A 21089-nucleotide genomic window follows, 5' to 3' on the forward strand; every position below is an offset into this window, starting at 1 on the left:
TTTTATGGTAAATTTTATCTATTTCATGGTTTCCATGGATTAGCTAGCAATTTGACATACATAACTCCAAATATGATCATGATTAGCCATTCCAATGGCTAATCATTATCAAGCATTTTCATACCACTCAATAACCATATCATAAGACCATATATACAAAATGATTATAATGATATATATGCCATACCCAAAATATACAAGCCATTATGCCAAGATGGTATACGGATAGTGTGAGCGAGCCTCTGACCGTTCCTGATTTCTGAGCTGACTTGTCAAAACTACAAGGAATGAAAAGGAGGGAGTAAGCATAAATGCTTAGTAAGTTCACATGCAAATAGCAAGTAACATAACCATATAAGCAACATAAAACATCATTTGCATAATCATCACCAAGACATTCATATCATATTTTCATTTATCATCTTACCATATTGTTGTTATATTGAGTTTTCAACCTGAGGATTAAGTACATACCTGTTCAAAGTATCCATTTCACAACACTTACCAAAATGTCCCTTTCATCTCGAGTATTCCTCCATTTGAGTAGAACTTTACCTGTTGAACACATTGAAATATAATTCGGATACATGGAAAGTTTGCACATAAGTGTCACATATGTAGCCAAGCTACCATGTAACCCGCCCATAAGCGAACTCAGACTCAACTCAACGAGCTCGGGCGTTCATATCCATAAGTGAACTCGGACTCAACTCAACGAGCTCGGATGCCTAGTTACATCTCACGAACTCGGGCTCAACTCAACGAGTTCGGACATTCGCATCCATAAGTGAACTCGGACTCAAATCAACGAGTTCGGATGCCCAAATATCCCAGTGACATGTCACTTGTATCCTAATCCATTCCTAAGGTTCAAGGGGACCTTTTTCCCAATCATGTGTCTCAACCATCTTTTACGGAATGCCGATACCGATACTCGGTAGTATTTCACATTTTCCAAGTATATCACATAATTTGACATATTATCAAACAATTATCACAAGTATAATATTTCATAATAATTATCATATCATTTAAATAACATTAAAATATTTAAAATAATAACCATGTTACCAACATTTACATATGAACTTACCTCGTATGCGAAAATGGCTACTTTTACCATTTCGTCCACAACTTGGTATTTTCCCCCATTTTAGCCTGAATTTCAGTTTTTCTTGCTCTATCATTTAAAATATAGTCTAATTAGGAGTCACATTATTCAAATTGACCCAAAATCATATTTTGGAAAAATTACAATTTTGCCCCTAAACTTTTGCATATTTACACTTTTGCCCCAAAGCTCGTAAATTAAACTTCAGCCTATTTTCTTATGTTTTATGACATCCTGATCGTTTTTCCATTCTATAGCAACATCAAATTCTCACTCTAACATGTACTTATGACTATTAGGTATTTTTACCAATTAAGCCATTTTACTTGTTTCCACTTAAAACCGAGTAGCACAAGTTGTCTAACATAATTTAAAACCTCATATTCTATCATAAAACACCAAAATACACAAATTTCACCTATGGGTATTTTTCCAATTATGAACCCTAGATTGAATTATTGCTAGCATAAGCTAAATCAAGTTACCCGGACTCCAAAAACGTAAAAAAACATTAAAAACGAGGCTAGAACGGACTTACAATCGAGATTGGAAGCTTGAAAAGCCCTAGACATGGTTTTGCCTTGCTATATTCGGCCATGGGGTTGAAGATGGACACATTTGGGTTTTAAAATTTGTCTTTTAATTCATTTTACCCCTAAATAACCAAAATGCCCTTTTTACTATTCTTTAAATTTTTACCCTTCCAAGCCCATTTTTGTCCAGATTTTTTTTAGAAATTGGTCAAGTTACTCTTTAAGGACCTATAATTAATAATATAATTCAATTTTATGCAAAATGCTTCTAGAACACAAGTTTTTCAATTTATTCAATTTAATCCCTAACTTCAAATTAAGCACTTTATGCATAGAATTTCTTCACAAAATTTTCACACAATCATGCAGTCATATCATAGACCTCAGAATAATTATAAAATAATTATTTCTATCTCAGATTTTTGGTCTCAAAACCACCATTCCGACTAGGCCCAAAATCAGGATATTACAGTTTGTATATTAAATAAGCTTTAATATAATTGTATTTAAATACTTTAATATTTCATAATCTATATGATTAATTGTGTGGATGAGTTTAACTTTACGGACGAGTTTGACGACGATTCGATAAGCAAGAAATCCCGTTTGAACCTTAGGAATAGATTAGGGTACAAGTGACATGTCACTAGGATTACCATATGTTATATGATTATGTGATCCGAGTGCTGGTCTCATATGTTTTACCGGTGGCTGAGTATACCGACATATGTTGCGGTTACTTGACGGTTTGTGTGAGCAGCACCGAGTAGCTACGTTTTGACTGACAGCTTGTGTGAGTAGGCCCATTGATTAGCTCGAGAGTGAGCAATTATGCGATATGAGATTGAGGTAGCATTGGCTACATATGTTGCACTTAGTGTGCATGTAACACCCCCTAACCCCAAGCCGTCATCGGAATAGGGCTACGAGGCATTACCGGACTTATATACTAACATTTATACAAAACTGAGTTATAAGCTTTATATTCCAGATAAATTCTTATCAAATTTCATCTTAAAGTCCTTAATATGGGCCTACAGGGCCCAATATATGTTTTAGAAGTGATTCGGAACTAAACTGACAACTTTAGAAATTTTTCCTTGAGGATCGGGGCACATGCCCGTGTGGCTTGCCCATGGGCTAATTTTGACTTTTCCACACGGCCTGGGCACACGCCCATGTGACTTGGCCGTGTGAAAACATCATTTTTCATCATTTTTAAGTTGTTTTCACATATCAAAAACACCTAGATCAAGCCCAAAACATTGACTTATAAAATGTTGATCAAATAACATTCATTTATCCATTTCCTGTACTTAAACACAACTATACACTAATAGAATCCATCTAATCATTTATTTCAAACCAACACATGTATATTTCATTTTCAAACATAAAACATCACATTCAACATGCTTTGCATACTTAATCATTCACACAATTACATTATCTAATCAACTCCTATACATGTCATATAAACCAAAAAGTTGTTTAACAAAATCTACCGGAGTAAATCTGGATAGTGTGACCCTTGATGTAGATTCGATCCTTCGTATGTATATAATTCAATCTACAAAACAAATCACATACACAAGTAAGCTTATAGAAGCTTAGTAAGCTCATAGGCATAATAACACAAATCTTACCGAACATTGTACACAATTATATATGTATTAGTTAAACTATTTCATCCTGCAAATCACAACTTCATTAATAAACTCATTTGAATAATTTTCATGATGCAATTCACGAACTTAATTCTTTTGGGCCCATTTCTTATTTATTTCCATTGTCAAATTAGGGAACAATAATGGAATTGAGTGCTTCATTATCATATTGCCATAGTAAACTATGGACTTTCTCATTGTCACACATCACACACTAAAGCCATAGCCCTGCCATGGTCTTATACGGATCACATATCATACCGATGCCATATCCCAGATATAGTCTTATACGGAATCACATTATCAAATTGTACCGATGCCATAGCCCAGCTATGATCTTATACGAAAGTACATATCACATATTTTCCATCAATTCATTATGGTTATAAAATGAAAGCACTCAAAACCATTGTTCCAACTAATTTGTTCTTTTAGTCATACATGATTTATTATTTAATACAATTTGATAGTTTACATCTACAATAAAGTACTTTAACAATCATAAGATTTTCATATCAAACATTGAAATTTTTGCCATATGAACTTACCTGGGCTAATCTGCAAAAGTCGTAGAAATTCAGGGATTATTCTGGAATTTTCTCTTTTCCACGATTCACTTCGTTTTCTTGATCTATAATTATAAAATCATTCCTTCATTAGCATCTATTTCAATTCCATTCTATTTCACAATTTATGCCCTTACTTTTTAAAATTACATAATTACCCCAAACTTTTCAATTTTTACAATTTGGTCCCTACTCAATTCATTCATAAATTAAACTAATTCCTTTCAAATATCATTTTATATAAACTCTACAAACTACTTCACAGTCGTTGATATTCCAAGCTTCAACACAAAACCCTACTTCCAACAATTTTCACAATTAGGTCCTAAAATAAATTTCTATGCAAATCTCTTCATAAAATCATCATATAATGAAATTAAAACCTTAATTCCTTGATAAATCATCATAAACTTTCAGCACTTATTCATGGAAACTTTCAAAATTACCCATGAATTCAAAAACTAATGAATTAAACGAGTGGACCTAGTTGTAAAAGTCTCGAAAACACAAAATTTACAAGAAATAATCAAGAATTGAGCTTACATGTAGAAAAAATATGAGAAACCAGCTTAAAAGAACCCTTCAATGGTGTTTTTGCTGGAGAGGATGAAGAAAAATGAAGAAAACTCTAGATTTTACCTAAAATATCATATTTTACAATTTAATTTTTACCCTATTTCCAATTTTGCCCCTTGTTCACACTTGATTGTTATTTTTCCTGCACACTCATACGTCCAGCCCGAAAATAGGTGTTTAATTGCCTATTTAGTCCTCCTTAATTATTACTAGAGCTATTTAATCATATTTCACAATTTTGTACTTAATTCAATTTAGTCCTTTTTACCCAATCGACTACCAAAACCTTAAAATTTCTTGACGAAACTTTAATACTAACTTACTAATACTCCATAAATATTTCTAAAAATATTTATGGCTCAGTTCATGAATTTGAGGTCTCGATACCTCGTTTTTATCTCTTTTAATCTATAAATTTCTTTTAATTCATAATTTCACTAATTCAAAATTATTTCTAAAACCACACTTAACTTTTACTTACTAATATCTAAACTCACATGTCGGATTTAGTGATCTCAAATCACTATTCCGATATCACTGAAATTTTGGGTCGTTACAGTGCAAGATTCCAAGTATCTGACATTATTATTTTGAGTGGTTCACAGGTATGTCAAAGATAAGAATAAGTGTAAATTATTACGAGATGTTACAGGTATGTACTCGAAGCTTATGATTATTAATTCGTGAAATGGCGATTTCAAGGTAAGCTATGATGGAAGTGAATTATGATAATGAGATTACGGTAAATTATGTTATCTTATATTATTTTACTTGCATGATTAATGTATGGTAAGGTTGCTTATTTCTTCATATGAGCTTACTAAGCTATATAGCTTACTCCATTTTATTTTCAATGTTTTATAGTGTCACCAAGCTAGCTTGGGATTGGAGATTGTCAGAAGTCGCATCACACTATCAAACTGTCTTTTAGGTAACGATGATTTTAAAACATTTTGAGAGTATAGCATGTATAGGGACTTGGTCATTTTGTTATATGTGTCATTTGATTTGGCCAAATGTATTGGCTTATATTTGTTTAAGGTGATTTGGTATTTAGCCATGTAATTGGCTTATTTTGGCTAAAATGATTGTAAGCACATTTATATAAGTATATGTGTTAATGTCTTCTTATTTTTCTGTTTTGTAATGGGTTGCTATGTGTTTATTATGGTTAAATGACTTGTTGTGAAATGGATGATATGGGTCATTTGGTATGCTAGAAAATCTATGCATGATGAAAGTATTCATGTTGATACTTGTGAATGTGAGTTTGGTATGAATTGAATTGGTAAATTATGCTATAGTAAATATGTTAAGTTTTCCTAATGAATGATATGATTTAGCCTTGATTATGGATGTTTTGGTTGCTTAGACATACCATGGATTATGCTATTGAACTTGTGTGTGTGTAGGTGTAAATGAGGATGACAAATGGCTTGGTAGATAGTCTTTATTTTGTCTACATGGGTAGACACACAGGCGTGTGTCTAGGCCGTGTGTGACACACAGTCTGCCCCATGGGCATGTGTTCTTGCCGTGTGTCCCCTGCACCTTAATTTTGAGAAACAGAATGCTCAGAATTGAGCACACAAGTAGAGAAATGGGCATGTGTCTCAGCCGTGTCCCTGGCACGGGCATGTGTCCTGACCGTGTAAAGTCTGCACCTATTTTATGAAAATATAATTTACCACATGGCCTAGCACACGGGCGTGTGACTTGGCCGTGTGACATAAATTTGTTCATGCATTGCAAAACAGAGAGTTACACGGGTTAAGGACACGGGCGTGTGTGACAATAAGGCCTACCCACACAGGTGTATCCCAAACCACATGGGCGTATGACCCTTGTTCATAGAAAAAATTTTCTAAGTTCTATGAAAAATTTCCTAAGAGATCGATTTAGTCCCGAACCACTTCCAAAGCATGTTTCGGGCCTCGTAGGCTCGTATTAGGGACTTTATGATTGAATGGGAATGGTTTTAATTTGGATGAAATTTTATGACCCGGAATTGTATGTTTGCTCGCTTTGTAAGTCCAGTAATGCCTTGTATCCTGTTCCGGCGTTGAATATGAGTAAGGGGTGTTACAAGCACCCAAAATTGTATAACCCTTAAAAACATGTCATTTGTATCCTAAGTATTCGCAATGTTCAAACGGGACACTTTTCATACCCTTATTCTTGAACTTCATTTCCATTATAATATTTCATACTTACTTACATTTATGTAGTCCGCATTATCAACAATTTCATCAATTGATTATTATGGCAATGTAATTCAATTTAACATATAGTACATATTAAACATTTAAGTTACCTAAATTAATTATTCATTAACATTTAACAATTCCAAAAGAATTAAATTAACTATTATAAAAACTTACCTCGATGAAAACAGTTATAAAAACAGTTATAAAAACAAAGTTGACGAAAAGTCCGATACTTTAGCTTTTCCACAGTTTAAATCCGATTAGCCTATTTCTTGATCTAAATAATAATTTTCATTCAATTAAATAATTCAAATAGATTACATAATTAATTCAAGCCTATAACCCTTATCAATGTGAATTTAAAAAATTACCCCTAACATTTTAACCTTTATGCAATTTAGTCCTAAAACCTGAAATTTACAAATTATCCAAATTTAATCAAAATACCAGCCAGCTGAATTTCATAAGGTTCATAACCAACCCATTTGTATCATCATTTCACAATATTTATATGAAGTTTTACTATTTAAAAAATTTAATCACTAAACATTAAAATTGCTAAAAATCACTTAATAAAAAAACTTCTATTTAGCTATTGTACTCAAGAATATAATAAATTAAGTTAAAAAATACACGTAACTCAATCATGGTAGGTCCCTAAAATTTTAACAGCTTTACAAAACGACCCCCAAATTAACTAGATTAAACTAAAACGATCACAAAAATATAAAAATAATTAAAAATGAACCTCAAATACATACACATGGGAAGGAGAGAGCTTGGCCGAACCTCCTTGGCCTCAACAATGATGGTATTCGCTTATGGGGAAGAACATAAAAAAATTGAAATGCATGCTTTTGTTTATTATATTTTAACTTAACCTTTTTTAATTTATTAATTATAACATATGAATTAGCTAAATTAAAGCACTAACCAGGTATACCATTTGATTATGGTATAATTGTCACATAAAACCTTATGAATTTATTAATTTAACTATTTATCACCTTTATCTAATAGAATTTAATTTTTGTAGCTTTTACGATTTAGTCCTTTTTATTTAATTAACTATTTAAATGTTAAAATTTCTTAACCAAAATTTAGTATGACTTTATTAAATAATTTTAAATATTAAATTAATAATATTTACTGACTCACTTGTTGGAATTGTGGTTCCAAAACCACTGTTTTTGACCCTACTAAAAACGGGTTGTTATACATATGGTTTTTGCACGCAGAGCAAAATGGAAGTAATGTTGCTCATTGATTATCTAAATGTTTAACTAATACTAAGCGGTATTACGTAGTCGGATCGTAATATAGAAAGACAACTTGTATTAGTAGACGAACCTAAATATGTCCTTAATTTAATTAGAAATGAGCAAACCAATTGAAAAACTAATATGTTAAGTGCGTTTAATCACGAAAATCAAGGGTGTTAGTGGAATTATCTAATTTTCCCACTAAACCTTACCTCCATTGCATGAGTATATAAGGATATCGTTGGCCATCAAGAATCACCTTTATATTTTCTTCTTCCTTAAATTACTCTTTAAGTTTCTGAAAAGTTTTAGCAAAGAAAGCTTTTTCGAAAGGGTTCACAGTGCTTAGTTAGCACCCACATTTGTACCAGCTTCTTGGTAATTTCTGATAAACCCTTAGGTTATTATCAAAGAATTTACGTGTTTATAGTATTGCGTGCATAGACATTAGAACTATTTGTGAGGAAGGAAACTCCCTAATTCTAGGTTGTTTGATAACGATTCTTGTATGCATGTTAAGTTTTGATAGTGTAATGATCTGATAGGGATATGTATTTATCTTTTAGATCAAGAAGCTAACAAAGGTCCCAACGATAAGAGCAAAGGACCTGTTGTGTAGATCACTGTACTAGAGTTTCTAGAAATATGAGTTTTTTTTTATAAAAATTGGATTTTTAAGAAAATAGACATCAAGAAATATGAAAAATTATTTTACTTCGAAATTATAACTCATTTGAAAATTAAAATCGTTATATTATATATGAATATTTCAAGGGATCATAATTAAATACAAAATTTTAAACTTTTTAAATTTCAAAGTTTTTGACAAAATATCGATCTTGGGTGTCTAAGAGTGTTATAATCTTTCTTATTATATGTAATTGAGTCTCAAACTTAGATTTTTTTTTTGGACTTTATCTCAGATTTTCAAGTTATCTTTTTTAAAAATTTTAAATTTTTTTTATGAAATGTGATTTTTCATAAAATTCTATATTATTAACTTAAAACTGTCGCGTTTTTTCGAAATAGAAACTCTCGTATATTTTTTAAATGTTGCAAAACGACTTTTAAATTTTGATTAAAAACTAGTCAGGCAACTGGTTTGTTTCTTCATTTTCATATTATTTGTTGTAAGTTAAATAGTAATTAGGGTTTATCAATTAAAATTAAATTTGAGTATTTGGTGGCTGGTATCTATCTTTTTTTAAGGGATATGTGTTGTATTTGCTAGAACTCTTATGCCTCTTATGATTTTATGTTTTGGATTTAGAAAATTTTTATATGAAACTGCTTTTTTGGCATTAATTTGATTCTAAATTTGGACAAAATCTCATTGTTGGATATTTACAAACCAAATTTAATTTAAAATAACAGATTTTATTTGTTCTTTTGTGAATTCGGAATAGGTAGGGTCGATCTAGATAAAAAAATGTCTTATTCAAGGCTTGGTCTTTTTTTTAGCAGACCTTATTTTTTTTATTCAAACTCATTTTTTGAGTCTATATTTTTACCAAAATCTTTTTACTTTTCGGACGAACCTTTGGATTCATTATTATTCATTTACTAATCATGGATGTTGATAGTTAGAGATTTTATCTATACGTACACCATTGTATTATGTTTACATCTTCATTCAATCCACTAAACACTAGAATGAATCTAGGGGTTTGGAACCATACCAACACAAGAAAAGGAAACATTGGTTACTGATGTTAATGCCCACCATTCATTCCCACCAAGTAATCAATATAAGATTTCTTAATTATTTGTACTTATATGCTATTTATTACTGATTTAGGAAATAATTGGAAAAAAATTTAAAGTTTATTTTTAACAATTTTTTGTGGTTTGGACTTTCACACGGTACAACTTCACTATTTTGGCCATAGTTTGAGTTAAAGAAGTTCGTTTTGGGCCTATAATATATCGATTCAAAAGGAATTGAAAGATCTAACTAAAGTTATTTCACGAAGAGATTGGTTGACAGTCGTTGAATTAGCAACTCAAACTAATTTATTAAAGATATTGAAATTATCCTTACATCGATGATTGAACTATGAATCAAACAAAGCTTTTTCCTCCATTGATTTTATTTTGTTTTATTTTACAATCTCTTCTTATTTTTAATTTTAACCCCTTATTTTAATTTTTATTCTTATTTTATTTGTTTAATAAAGAAATAAAATTATCACCGGTTTCTATAGATATACCCTTATTTGTTGTTTTATATTAATCTTATATTTTTACTTAGGTCTTTAATTTTGTAAGTAAACACAACTTAACAATCTACTATGAAAAAAACAAAAGGCAAGTATCAATTATCAGTATTATTTTTGAATTTCATATTATGAAACTCCTAGTCAACATGACAATTGACTGAGAAAAGTTTAAAATTTTTCTTTTTTCAACTGTGCAAAAATGCTTAATTTAAATTAAAAAAATTTCATCACTGTTAGAAACTGAGGCCACCCGATTAAAGGCGCCACCTCAAGAGGCAAAAAAACTATTATTCACAAATATTGATAGGGTTGATGATGATAGCTTTGGAAATTGGGGCTCTACAAAGCCCAAAGTATTATTTGGAATCCTGAACTTGATTTATGGAAAGGTTTAATTTTCCAAGGTAAGGTAAGGTAGAATTGAAGAGAGTCGTGCGATTATACTCTATTAAGCGACACTAGAAGTATGAAAAGGTGGGGAAAAAATATGGTCTTTTATGTGTAAAAAGACACCTTGAAAATGGATGCAAATGGAGGTTTCATGCAAAAGTCATGGATTATACTAATTTGTTGTAGTTTTTTGTCTAAGGAGATGCCAAAAATAAATTTTTTAAAAAGAGTTTTTTAAATCAAATAGATAATCAAACATCGTTGATTTATCAATTTAACCTTTATTGAACTAATTAAAAATTCTTAAAAAATGGTTCAATTGTTTTTTGTTTGGTTAAATCATCTTGATTACCGAATCAATTAATTTAGAACTCTTCTATAAACCGATACCTCTATCGATTTCTAATCCAATCGATCTTATCTGGTTCAAATAACTTTAAAGAAAAAAAATCACAAAACATAAATTATTTGATAAATAAGTTTGTTATTATATTATAATATTTAATACTTTCTTTTGGCACAAACATAAGGCTTGTATAAAAAAAAAGAGAGAAGAAAACTATGGTGTAATTTTAAGCAAATATTTACTTCATGTTTTAAATGAATATATATAGATTAAGATATATGTGATGTAGAACATGTAAAATTGGCATGAAGATAAATCCATTTTTCTTGCTTTTTGCACTACTTGTTGTCACCAAACTCATTGCTTTATATACTTCATTTCCTTGTGTGAAATCCGAGTTAAATTAGAAAAGTAATTATGCTGTACATGTAATAAATTTTGGTTGATTAATATTTTATTAATCTTTGCTTGACATAATATTAATATTATTATTCATAATAATATTTTAGTGTTTTACCTATTTAATACAATTATGGCTTGTTTACCGATAGGGAAAATGATGCAAGTTGTGGTAATTCTTATTTTTAGGGTTGGAGATGATGGAAATTAAGATTCAGATTCAGATGCCAATTTCACTTATTGATGCATTTTCTAAATATTTTAATTTCTTTTCGCTTTTCATATTAAAAATAATCAATCAACCATATAAATAAATTATTGAATAGTAATTCATTGATAAAATCAAAATATAATAAAAATTAATTTATTAAGTTATTATAATTTTATGAAAAATTTGAGGCTAAAAATATTAAAATAAGTGATTTTACAAAAATAAAAAAACAAAAATTTTATAGAAAAGACAATATAATAAATTTATTTTTAAGTAATCTTACAGTCTGTCAACTAAATATATATTACGAATCAAACCAAATAAACTCTGCTCGAAAAAATTATACAAGTTGTTTAATTTTAAATTATATATATATATATGAAAGTTAACTATTCACAAATTGATTTGAATTTACATGTCGACTTAGTATTCGTACTTATACATGTTCGAAGATTTTTTTTTAAATAAATCTATTTATATATTAATTATATTATTTTGAATAATATAATTTAAAAATGGGTGCATATTTTAAATAGGGATAGATCTTAAATTTATACATGAACTTTGATTTAATGTGTAATTTTATATATGAACTTTAATTTGGTACAATTATATATGTGAAATAAATACATTTAAAGAAATAAATACATCAATTTTTTTAATATTAGATAAATATAATTATTTATGTATACAATATATAAACATAAAAGATGTTATATTAATAACTGTGTTAATAATTTACAAAAATTGGATCAAATTAAAATTTCATGAATAAAGTTATACAAAATCAAAATTCATATATACAATTTACACATTAAACCATAGTTTATGTATAGAAATTTATCTCAAAATATTTTTACCTATTACAAATAAAAAAATAAATTAAAAAATAAGATTTAAAATATTTCTAAAAATTCATATAGAATATAATACATAAAATATGAATAAATAATTATGATAAATTTTATTTTACATTGTATTATTTATTTTTAACAAATTAAAATATTTTTTAAAAAAAATAAAACCCTAGCGAAGTGGGATTAATTATAGTTTTTAAATAATAAAAAACCCCCTCAAAATCGCGTATTTCAACAACAAAGAGGACACCACACCAGCAGTCAATCTCAACCTTTCCCCCCTAAAATATGTTTTAACGGTGTCGCTGATCTCCTTCCTCTTCAATAAATTTTAGCCTCCCATTATTATTTTTGTTATTTTTTTTCTCATTTTTTTCTCTTTTTAGACCATTTTCCTAGATTTTGTTTTATAGACCCATTTCTCTGAATTCTTTTTCGATCTAATTCCTCTTTTTTTCATCGAATCCGATTTAGATCGGATTCAAAAATGGCGGCAACGAGACGGTTACGCGACCTCCAATCGCAGCCAGGTAACAGAACTTGCGTCGATTGCAACCAAAAGAATCCCCAATGGGCTTCGGTTTCCTACGGTATTTTCATGTGCTTAGAATGTTCCGGGAAACACCGTGGCTTAGGTGTCCACATTTCATTCGTCCGATCCGTTACCATGGATTCATGGTCCGAGATACAAATCAAGAAAATGGAATCAGGCGGTAACGAGGAGCTCAATGCTTTTTTGGCTCAATACGGGATTCCGAAAGAAACGGATATCGTTACCAAATATAATTCTAATGCTGCCAGTATTTATCGCGATCGTATCCAAGCCCTAGCTGAGGGCCGCTCATGGCGGGATCCACCTGTTGTGAAAGAGAGTCTCAACGGAGGTTCTGGTAGTAGAAAGCCTCCGTTGAGCGGTGGAGGTAGCAGGGGCAGTAATTATGCAAATAATAATGAAGGGTGGGATAGTTGGGATAATGACGATTCTTTTAGATCTTCGAATGATATGAGGAGGAACCAATCGGCGACTGATTTTAGAGGAGGGAATAAACATGGGGGTGCTCCGATGAGGTCAAGGTCCACGGAGGATATATACACGAAATCCGAATTGGAGGCTTCGGCGGCTAACAAGGAGAGCTTTTTTGCGAGGAAGATGGCAGAGAATGAATCTAGGCCTGAAGGACTACCACCTTCTCAAGGAGGGAAATATGTTGGGTTTGGATCGAGTCCTATGCCTACCCAGAGGAATGATGATTCTCAGGGGGATGTGCTCTCCGTTGTATCTCAGGTTAAGAAATTATTTCTTTATAATTTTTTATGAAATTGGTGATTTCTTTTTATGATAATAGATACTTATTTGTTATTCGTTGAATTTGTCTTTGGTGCAGGGGATTGGGATGTTATCATCAGTAGCTGCATCCGCAGCCCAATCTGCTGCAAGTGTTGTCCAAGCGGGAACGAAGGAGTTCACCTCCAAGGTATTTATTTTATTTTATCTTTTTTGTCTTTTTGAATTTGGATTTTGACTTCTATTACGACGGTTTTCCAAGTTGACATTTTTATTTACTTATGACATATTCTCTGCTGTTGAATCTGTATTATCTATGTTCGAATGCGAATCTTCCAAACTCCAAACGAAATAGGAAATAATTTTCACTCCATTTAACCTACTATTCAGTTGATTACTTAGCTACTAGTTTGCTTTTTTTTTTCTGTGCCCTTTTAAATGTTCAAAAACATGTTGCTGTTTTTTTGGCATTTCATTTGGCTGAGCTGCTGATGTTATAGTATAACATGATGGATTTGCTTCCTCGTATTTCTATTTATAAAAATATGGTATGTGGATTTGGAGTTACATATGCTGGGGCATGATCACCTTTTCTTTTTGCAGGTTAAAGACGTTGGCTATGATACCAAGGTTAACGAAACTGTCAGCGTTGTCACTGCAAAGACAACTGAGATTGGCCATAGAACATGGGGGATCGTGAAAGGAGTCATGGCATTAGCTTCACAAAAGGTTGAGGAGTACGCAAAAGATGGCATGAACTGGAAAAATGATAACTGGCCGCAAAATGAAAGTGAGAAGAATGGACATCATCAGGGCTCTAACCAGGGGAATAAAGGATGGAATTCTACTTCTGGAGGACAATCCTCCTCTGGTGGGAATTCTAACTCTTGTACCTCTAGTTCTTGGGATGACTGGGACACTAAAGACAACAGGAAGGAAGGTACTACAGAGGTGACGACTTCTCATAGCAATGATGGTTGGGCTGGTTGGGACGAAGCCAAGGATGATGGATATGATAATTTCTATAATGGCGCATCTAATAAAAGAGCTGTTGGTGACAATGGAAAATCAGATGCCACATGGTCGGGTGGAGGCTTTCTTTAAGGTTAATTTCTCATATATATCCTCATTCGTATTTCCTATATAGTATTAGATTATTAGTTTCTATATGCGTTCTAATACATAAATGAAATTGTTTGGTGTGTAGTCAGGTTGAACTTGAATTATGTTATAGTTATATTAATTACCAACAAAGGGTCACAAGCGCACAATTGATTTCTTTTCGGACAATGCATACGGGGTTTGGATATAACTTAATAGAGCTGCTAAGAAAATTGTTGGTGAATTAGATCACCAAATGAAGGGGAATGCTTTTCGTGAAGTTAGTGTATCTTTAGCAACTCTTTTACCTGTTTTTTTTTTCTTCTTCTGTTTTGCTCTTATCTTTCAAAAGATTTTACTAATGTAATTTCTTACGTAATCTTCATGTTTGAAAGTAGTTTATATTTGTAAAGCTGTGGACAGAAAATGCTAAATTTGCCCAAATTGGGAAGAGGATTGGTTGCAAGTAAAAACATTATTTGTGAAATGAAATTCAAAATTGTTTTTGATATGTACCGACTATATATCTATTTTTTCATCCCTTTTGTTATAATTGATTTATACCAATCTTCAGTAGTTACTCTGATATATATATATATATTTTTTTTGGGGGGGGGGGTATTATTAATGTTTTTAAACTTTTAAGACATTGTTCTGTGATAAATATTATGATCTAAGTTGCTATGATTTCCTTTATTAAAAATGGCTTTCATCTTTGCCATTGTTGTAGCCCACGCCATATGTGCTCTTAAGCTAAGACATTGTTGCATGCTACAAGCCAGAACTCGGTTCCTTGGAATACCTGAGCCATCCTGTTGGCAACATGGCTTTTCGTTTAGCATTCATTTGCAATTGAGGCAAATAGTCCATCTCAACACGAGGTGCCATTAAAACCGGGTGATTTTAATACCAATACTAGATTTGTGAGAATGTAATGTTATTTGTATACCTGTATATAAAAGGAACGTGTTTGTTTGGACCTTTAGTTTACACGTGGCCACCTTTCTCTTTTGTTTTCTTTTTACATTATAAAGAAAAATGGTAAAATTTAAATCCTAATCCCTATGTTTACCCTCACCTACATGTGGGTCACCCTTTTCTCCCTCTTTTTTTTTTTGGCATCATATAAAAATATGGAAAAATTTTAAATTTGGTCCCTATGTTAAGATCAAATTTAATATTATATAACAATGGGCAAATTTCAATTTCGAGCTATGTGCTACACTCAAGTTTAAGATTTAATCTATATACTTCAACTTTTTTATATAATTTGATACCTTAGCTTTTAAATTGTCATTGATTAGTCCACTTTAATGTTTTCTTTTTGTTACACAGCTCTAAGTGAGATTTTTTTTTGTAATTTCAAAATATTATATCAGCGAATTTAGCATCAAAGTAAAATAAGACTAACAAGTTAAAAAAAATGGTATTGTAATGTACAAATATATTAAGGCAACGACTTTAGGCTGATGTAGAGGCTTGAAAAGAAAGGCAAGGAAGCGGCTGGAGAAGAGGACCAAGGTGATTTGAACGATTAATAATGGGAAAGTGTAGTTTAGAGGATTCTCGCCTTGCCAGGCTCCATCGGACGAGGTTCTTATAGTACTCGTGTTTAGTTGCATGGCTGATGTTATAGTACGAGCAGTGAAACCTGATACAATGCTAAGCATGTAAAAACTTGGCCAATTTGAAAATTTGTAGCTAAGTTAGACTAATTGTAGTGTTTTTATAGAGGTGAGTCAGGTGAATATGGATGAATGTTTCCCTATTTTTATTGTTTGTTCTTATCAGTTAAATGGGAAATGGGATTTTAGTTAATAGCACTTAATGGGGGCGCTATAACGTTGCTCTCCTCCCCGAGTTTAAAAAACGTTGATATGTTGTAGTTTTATAATCAAGTTGCCATTGTTCGTGTATAGATTAAGGTCTTTTTTTCTTTGAAGTACTTGGATTTTCTCTGTTGAAGATGCTAATTTGGGGCATATACACTGCTCATTGGAGATAATATATTTTATTCCTCTGACAGTCTTTCCTTCAGAATGCTTGGATTTTTTATATATATAATATAATTTATATATAATTTGTGTATATATATACACATGTTATATGAATGGGAGAAATACCAAAATATATGGAGGGCAAGCTTACACTACCACTGCACTGCTTTCTTCTTTTTTTGGCTTTTTTATTTAAATAACTTAAAAAAATTAATTAATTATCAAAATAATTTATTTTTTAATTAAACACCAAAATGACTTGAAATCTACAGTAAAAGTTAATAGAGCCAAATGATTTGGCGCCACTAACATGCCACGTCAGGATCCATGAAAAAAAATTAATTTTTTAGTAGAGCTATATAAAATGGCGCCACCTGTATAAATACCATAAAAATACTGTAAGCTCTGAAAATATGAGGGACATTAAAATAAATTTGCTATTTTTTGGTGGAGCCCATTAATATGGCGCCACTAGCTTGACACCACCTGCTTCTTTCTTCTTCTTTTTTATACTTTTTTTACTTTTGTCATTTCTCTTACATTTGTTTTTTTTTTGTCTTTATCTTTATTTATTTTATTTTATTTTTTATTATTAATTTTAAAAAAACTTGAAATGTATATTTGAAATGTTTTATAATATATATTTTTAAAATTTTAAATATATATTTTTGAAATTATTTTTCTAAATTTTAAATATTATTTTTAAATTATTTTTTAAAATTTTAAATATTATTTTTTAAATATTAAATATATTTTTAATAATATAAAACATTTAAATATTTTAAAGATATGACCTTTCAAATTTATTATTAGTTTTATAATATTTTAAATATATATTTGAAATGTTTTATAATATATATTTTTTAAATTTTAAATATTATTTTTAAATTACTTTTTAAATATTAAATATATTTTTAATAATATAAAACATTTAAATATTTTAAAGATATGACCTTTCAAATTTATTATTAGTTTTATAATATTTTAAATATATATTTGAAATGTTTTATAATATATATGTTTTTTAAATTTTAAATATTATTTTTAAATTACTTTTTAAATATTAAATATATTTTTAATAATATAAAACATTTAAATATTTTAAAAATATGAACTTTCAAATTTATTATTAGTTTTATAATATTTTAAATGTCTATTTTTAATTTTTAATTTAAATTTTTACTTTTTAATATATATATATTTAAATAAATTCATTTTTTAACAAATATTTTTTATTTTTTAATTAATTCAAATTTCACTTTTTTAAATAAAATATTATTTTTTAACTTTTAAATAGAATTTAAAAAATGGTTTGAATATCTTGGATTTTTTATAAAAATAACACATAAAAATAACTCATTTTTTAATTAAACACGAAAATAACCTGAAATCTACAGTAAAAGTTGGTGGAGCCAAATTAAAAAAATGGCTCATTTTGATAATTAATTAATTTTTTTAGGTTATTTTTATTAAAAAGCCGAATATATTTAAATATTATTTAAAAGTCATAATTTAAAATATTATAAAACAAATTAATTAATATTAAAAATATTAAAAAACTAATAATAAATTTGAAAGGTGATATCTTTAAAATATTTAAATATTTTATATTATTAAAAATATATATTTAATATTTAAAAAATAATATTCAAAATTTAAAAAATAATTTCAAATATATATATTTAAAATTTTTAAAAATATATATTATAAAATATTTCAAATATACATTTCAAAATTTTTAAAATTAATAATAAAAAATAAGTAAAATAAATAAAATAAAGATAAAAACAAAAAAAAGGGACGAAAGTAAAAAAGTAAAAAAAGAAAAAAGAAAAAAGAAGCAGATGGTGTTAGGCTGGTGGCGCCATATTAATTAGCTTCATTAGAAAATAAAAAATTTATTTTGAAGTCTCTCATATTTTCAGAACTTGCAGTATTTTTATGACATTTATATAGGTGACGTCATTCTACATGGCTCTACTGAAAAATTAATTTTTTTTTCATGGATGCTGACGTGGCATGTTGGTGGCGCCAAATCATTTGGCTCTACCAACTTTTATTGTAGATTTCAGGTCATTTTGGTGTTTAATTAAAAAAATAGGTCATTTTGATAATTAATTAATTTTTTTGAGTTATTTAATAAAAAAGCCTTTTTTTTATTACTGAAGCTATTGTGAGTAGGAAATGATTGCTTTCATGCTTGTTTGTCGCTTTTGTCTGTTCATTTAACTAATAAAGATAGTGACTATAAGATAATTTGTCTAGTTATTTTCTCAATTTAGGTTTCAGTTTTTGTGCGATGAATGAGTGAATGAACCATTTGAAGAGGAATTCAATCTAGGCAAATATGATATGATTTAATAGCTTCTTTTAATAATAAAAAGAGTATTAGGCAAGGGCTTTGATGATCATCATTCTGACAAGAATATAACATGATTCTTCATAAATTTTTGACTAAATTAGATATATACGTCGTTGTTTTAATTAGATATATACATTTTGAGGCACTGAATGTCTTCTGAAGCATGTATCTGATAAAATTATTTAATTTGTGAAACGCATTTTTGAGCACCAAAGAGTGTTACAATATTATTATTTGATGAAAATGCGTCTTCAAAAGCAGATTTTGAAGCACACATTTCGTCTCTCCTTATTTTTTAAAGTATTAAAATATTCAGAACTTAGACACACAAAAAATTCATATCAAACATTGAAGAATTGAGTTGCAAGTGTCGTCTACATTTATGTGAATAACCATTTGAAGTTTTTTTGTTCTAAATATCCAATTCGTCTTAAATTTAAATGAGTCGACAAGTGAAATTCGTCATTTACTCAACGGTCAAATCTGTAATACGAAAGTTAGGGTCATATTTTCAAGAGCCGAGTCTGTGGAATTGGCTTTCAACCGTACCATTCAATTGCATGAGCTACAGATTAGAATTAGGAGAAAAGTCTAGGGTTCAAGCCAAGGAAGAATTTCAAGCTTGCAATGTAGATATCTTGCATCGGTTGACCCCCTTAAGTATGAGCTATTTGTAGTGAAAGGTGAGCTTGAGCTAGAAGCGGTCATATCATCGTACTACTGAAGCGAAAATGTTGTAATGGAGTTATATGTTGAGTTTGCTTAGGACCGTTACAGCTAATGTTAAAACCAAAACTGAAGCAGAAAGTTCTACTACACGATTGTGTGGTGGGTTCACTAGTTTGCTACAAAGCTCCTATTATGATGTCCCCGAAGCATCAATAGGTAGACACTCTTCTATGGAGCCCAACATATGTGTCATATCTGAACAGGGAAATCGAAATCTTGTTTGCTATGGAGTGACAGGGTAGCCTTTGGGATCTCACCCACTTAGGTACTGTATAAGGCATGTTGGCTCCAACTACCACTCAAAATTGCCTTCGAAAAGTGACGGAAATCAATACATTGACATGGGTACGTAGTTTCCCCTTTATTTGTAATCATGCTAAACCACATATCATCGTGTATTGTTTGCATTCATTGGTATACTTTTCTCAAAAGGGTACGAGCTCGTCCAACATCGTTTCCATGAAATGTTGGATAACTTACGTGCTATCAACATTATCGTTCTAGACTACCTCACCAACCCTTCGAACAGTGGATGCAATCATATGACGAGGGTCTACAGTATAAGTACATGACAATGAACCTAGCTGAATGCATCAACTCTATGCTAAAGGGGACACATCATTTGCCAATAACCTCAATTGTCAAAGAAATATACTTTCACCTAGTTGCCTTATTTCCAAAGCAAGCAGTGACATATGCTGGGCAAATAGCAGACAATCATGTTTGGTGCAAGAATGTTATGAAAGAAATTAGATGAAATATAGTGAGAGTGAATATTATGTGTGAAAAATAGAATGTCGGTAATGGTAATATATCGCAAAGAAAAGAGAAATAAAAATAAAGAACATGCAGATTTTACGTAGAAACCCTTACGGGAAAAAACTACGGGCAAAGGAGAAGAAAATTCACTATCTCAAATTCAAATAATTACAAGATGAATAGACTATGTCTATTTATAGGCTTGTAAAACCATATTCTAATATGAGCGTAGTAAGATTGAAACACCTTATTTTAATCAATATCAAATAAATGGAGTTTAATAAGGTTTAAAAAACCTTATTCTAAAATAAAATAAAAGACGTGTAGTTCTATATGAATTTTACTTTTATTTTATTTTACCACTGTATTTTATTTAAATAAGGATCCGGGTCACTTAATTCTAACAATATGTATATACTGTTTCACTCGCGTCCAAATCTGATATTTCGGGTCACAGAGTATATTAGGCCCGATCAGGATATGTCGAGGGCATCATACCATGTCGACCTACC

The 21089-nt window shown here is 30.0% G+C and overlaps 1 protein-coding gene across 3 annotated transcripts; it reads left to right on the top strand.

Annotated features, from left to right (window-relative positions):
- Positions 1-12573: 12573 nt before the first annotated feature.
- Positions 12574-15789, top strand: LOC107948893 (probable ADP-ribosylation factor GTPase-activating protein AGD6). Of its 3 annotated transcripts, none has more exons than XM_041111366.1 (4): positions 12574-13629; positions 13730-13819; positions 14233-14734; positions 15461-15789. In XM_041111366.1, the coding sequence occupies exons 1-3, from the start codon at positions 12832-12834 to the stop codon at positions 14731-14733; spliced, it is 1389 nt and encodes a 462-aa protein (XP_040967300.1). In that variant the 5' UTR covers positions 12574-12831; the 3' UTR covers position 14734; positions 15461-15789. The 3 variants fall into 3 exon arrangements, with proteins under 3 accessions (XP_040967300.1, XP_040967301.1, XP_040967302.1); XM_041111367.1 differs by lacking the exon at positions 15461-15789 and adding an exon at positions 14837-15241; XM_041111368.1 differs by lacking the exon at positions 15461-15789 and adding an exon at positions 14841-15241.
- Positions 15790-21089: the final 5300 nt, after the last annotated feature.

Source organism: Gossypium hirsutum, chromosome A04 (assembly GCF_007990345.1).
Source record: "Gossypium hirsutum isolate 1008001.06 chromosome A04, Gossypium_hirsutum_v2.1, whole genome shotgun sequence".
NCBI classification, from domain to species: Eukaryota; Viridiplantae; Streptophyta; class Magnoliopsida; order Malvales; family Malvaceae; genus Gossypium; species Gossypium hirsutum.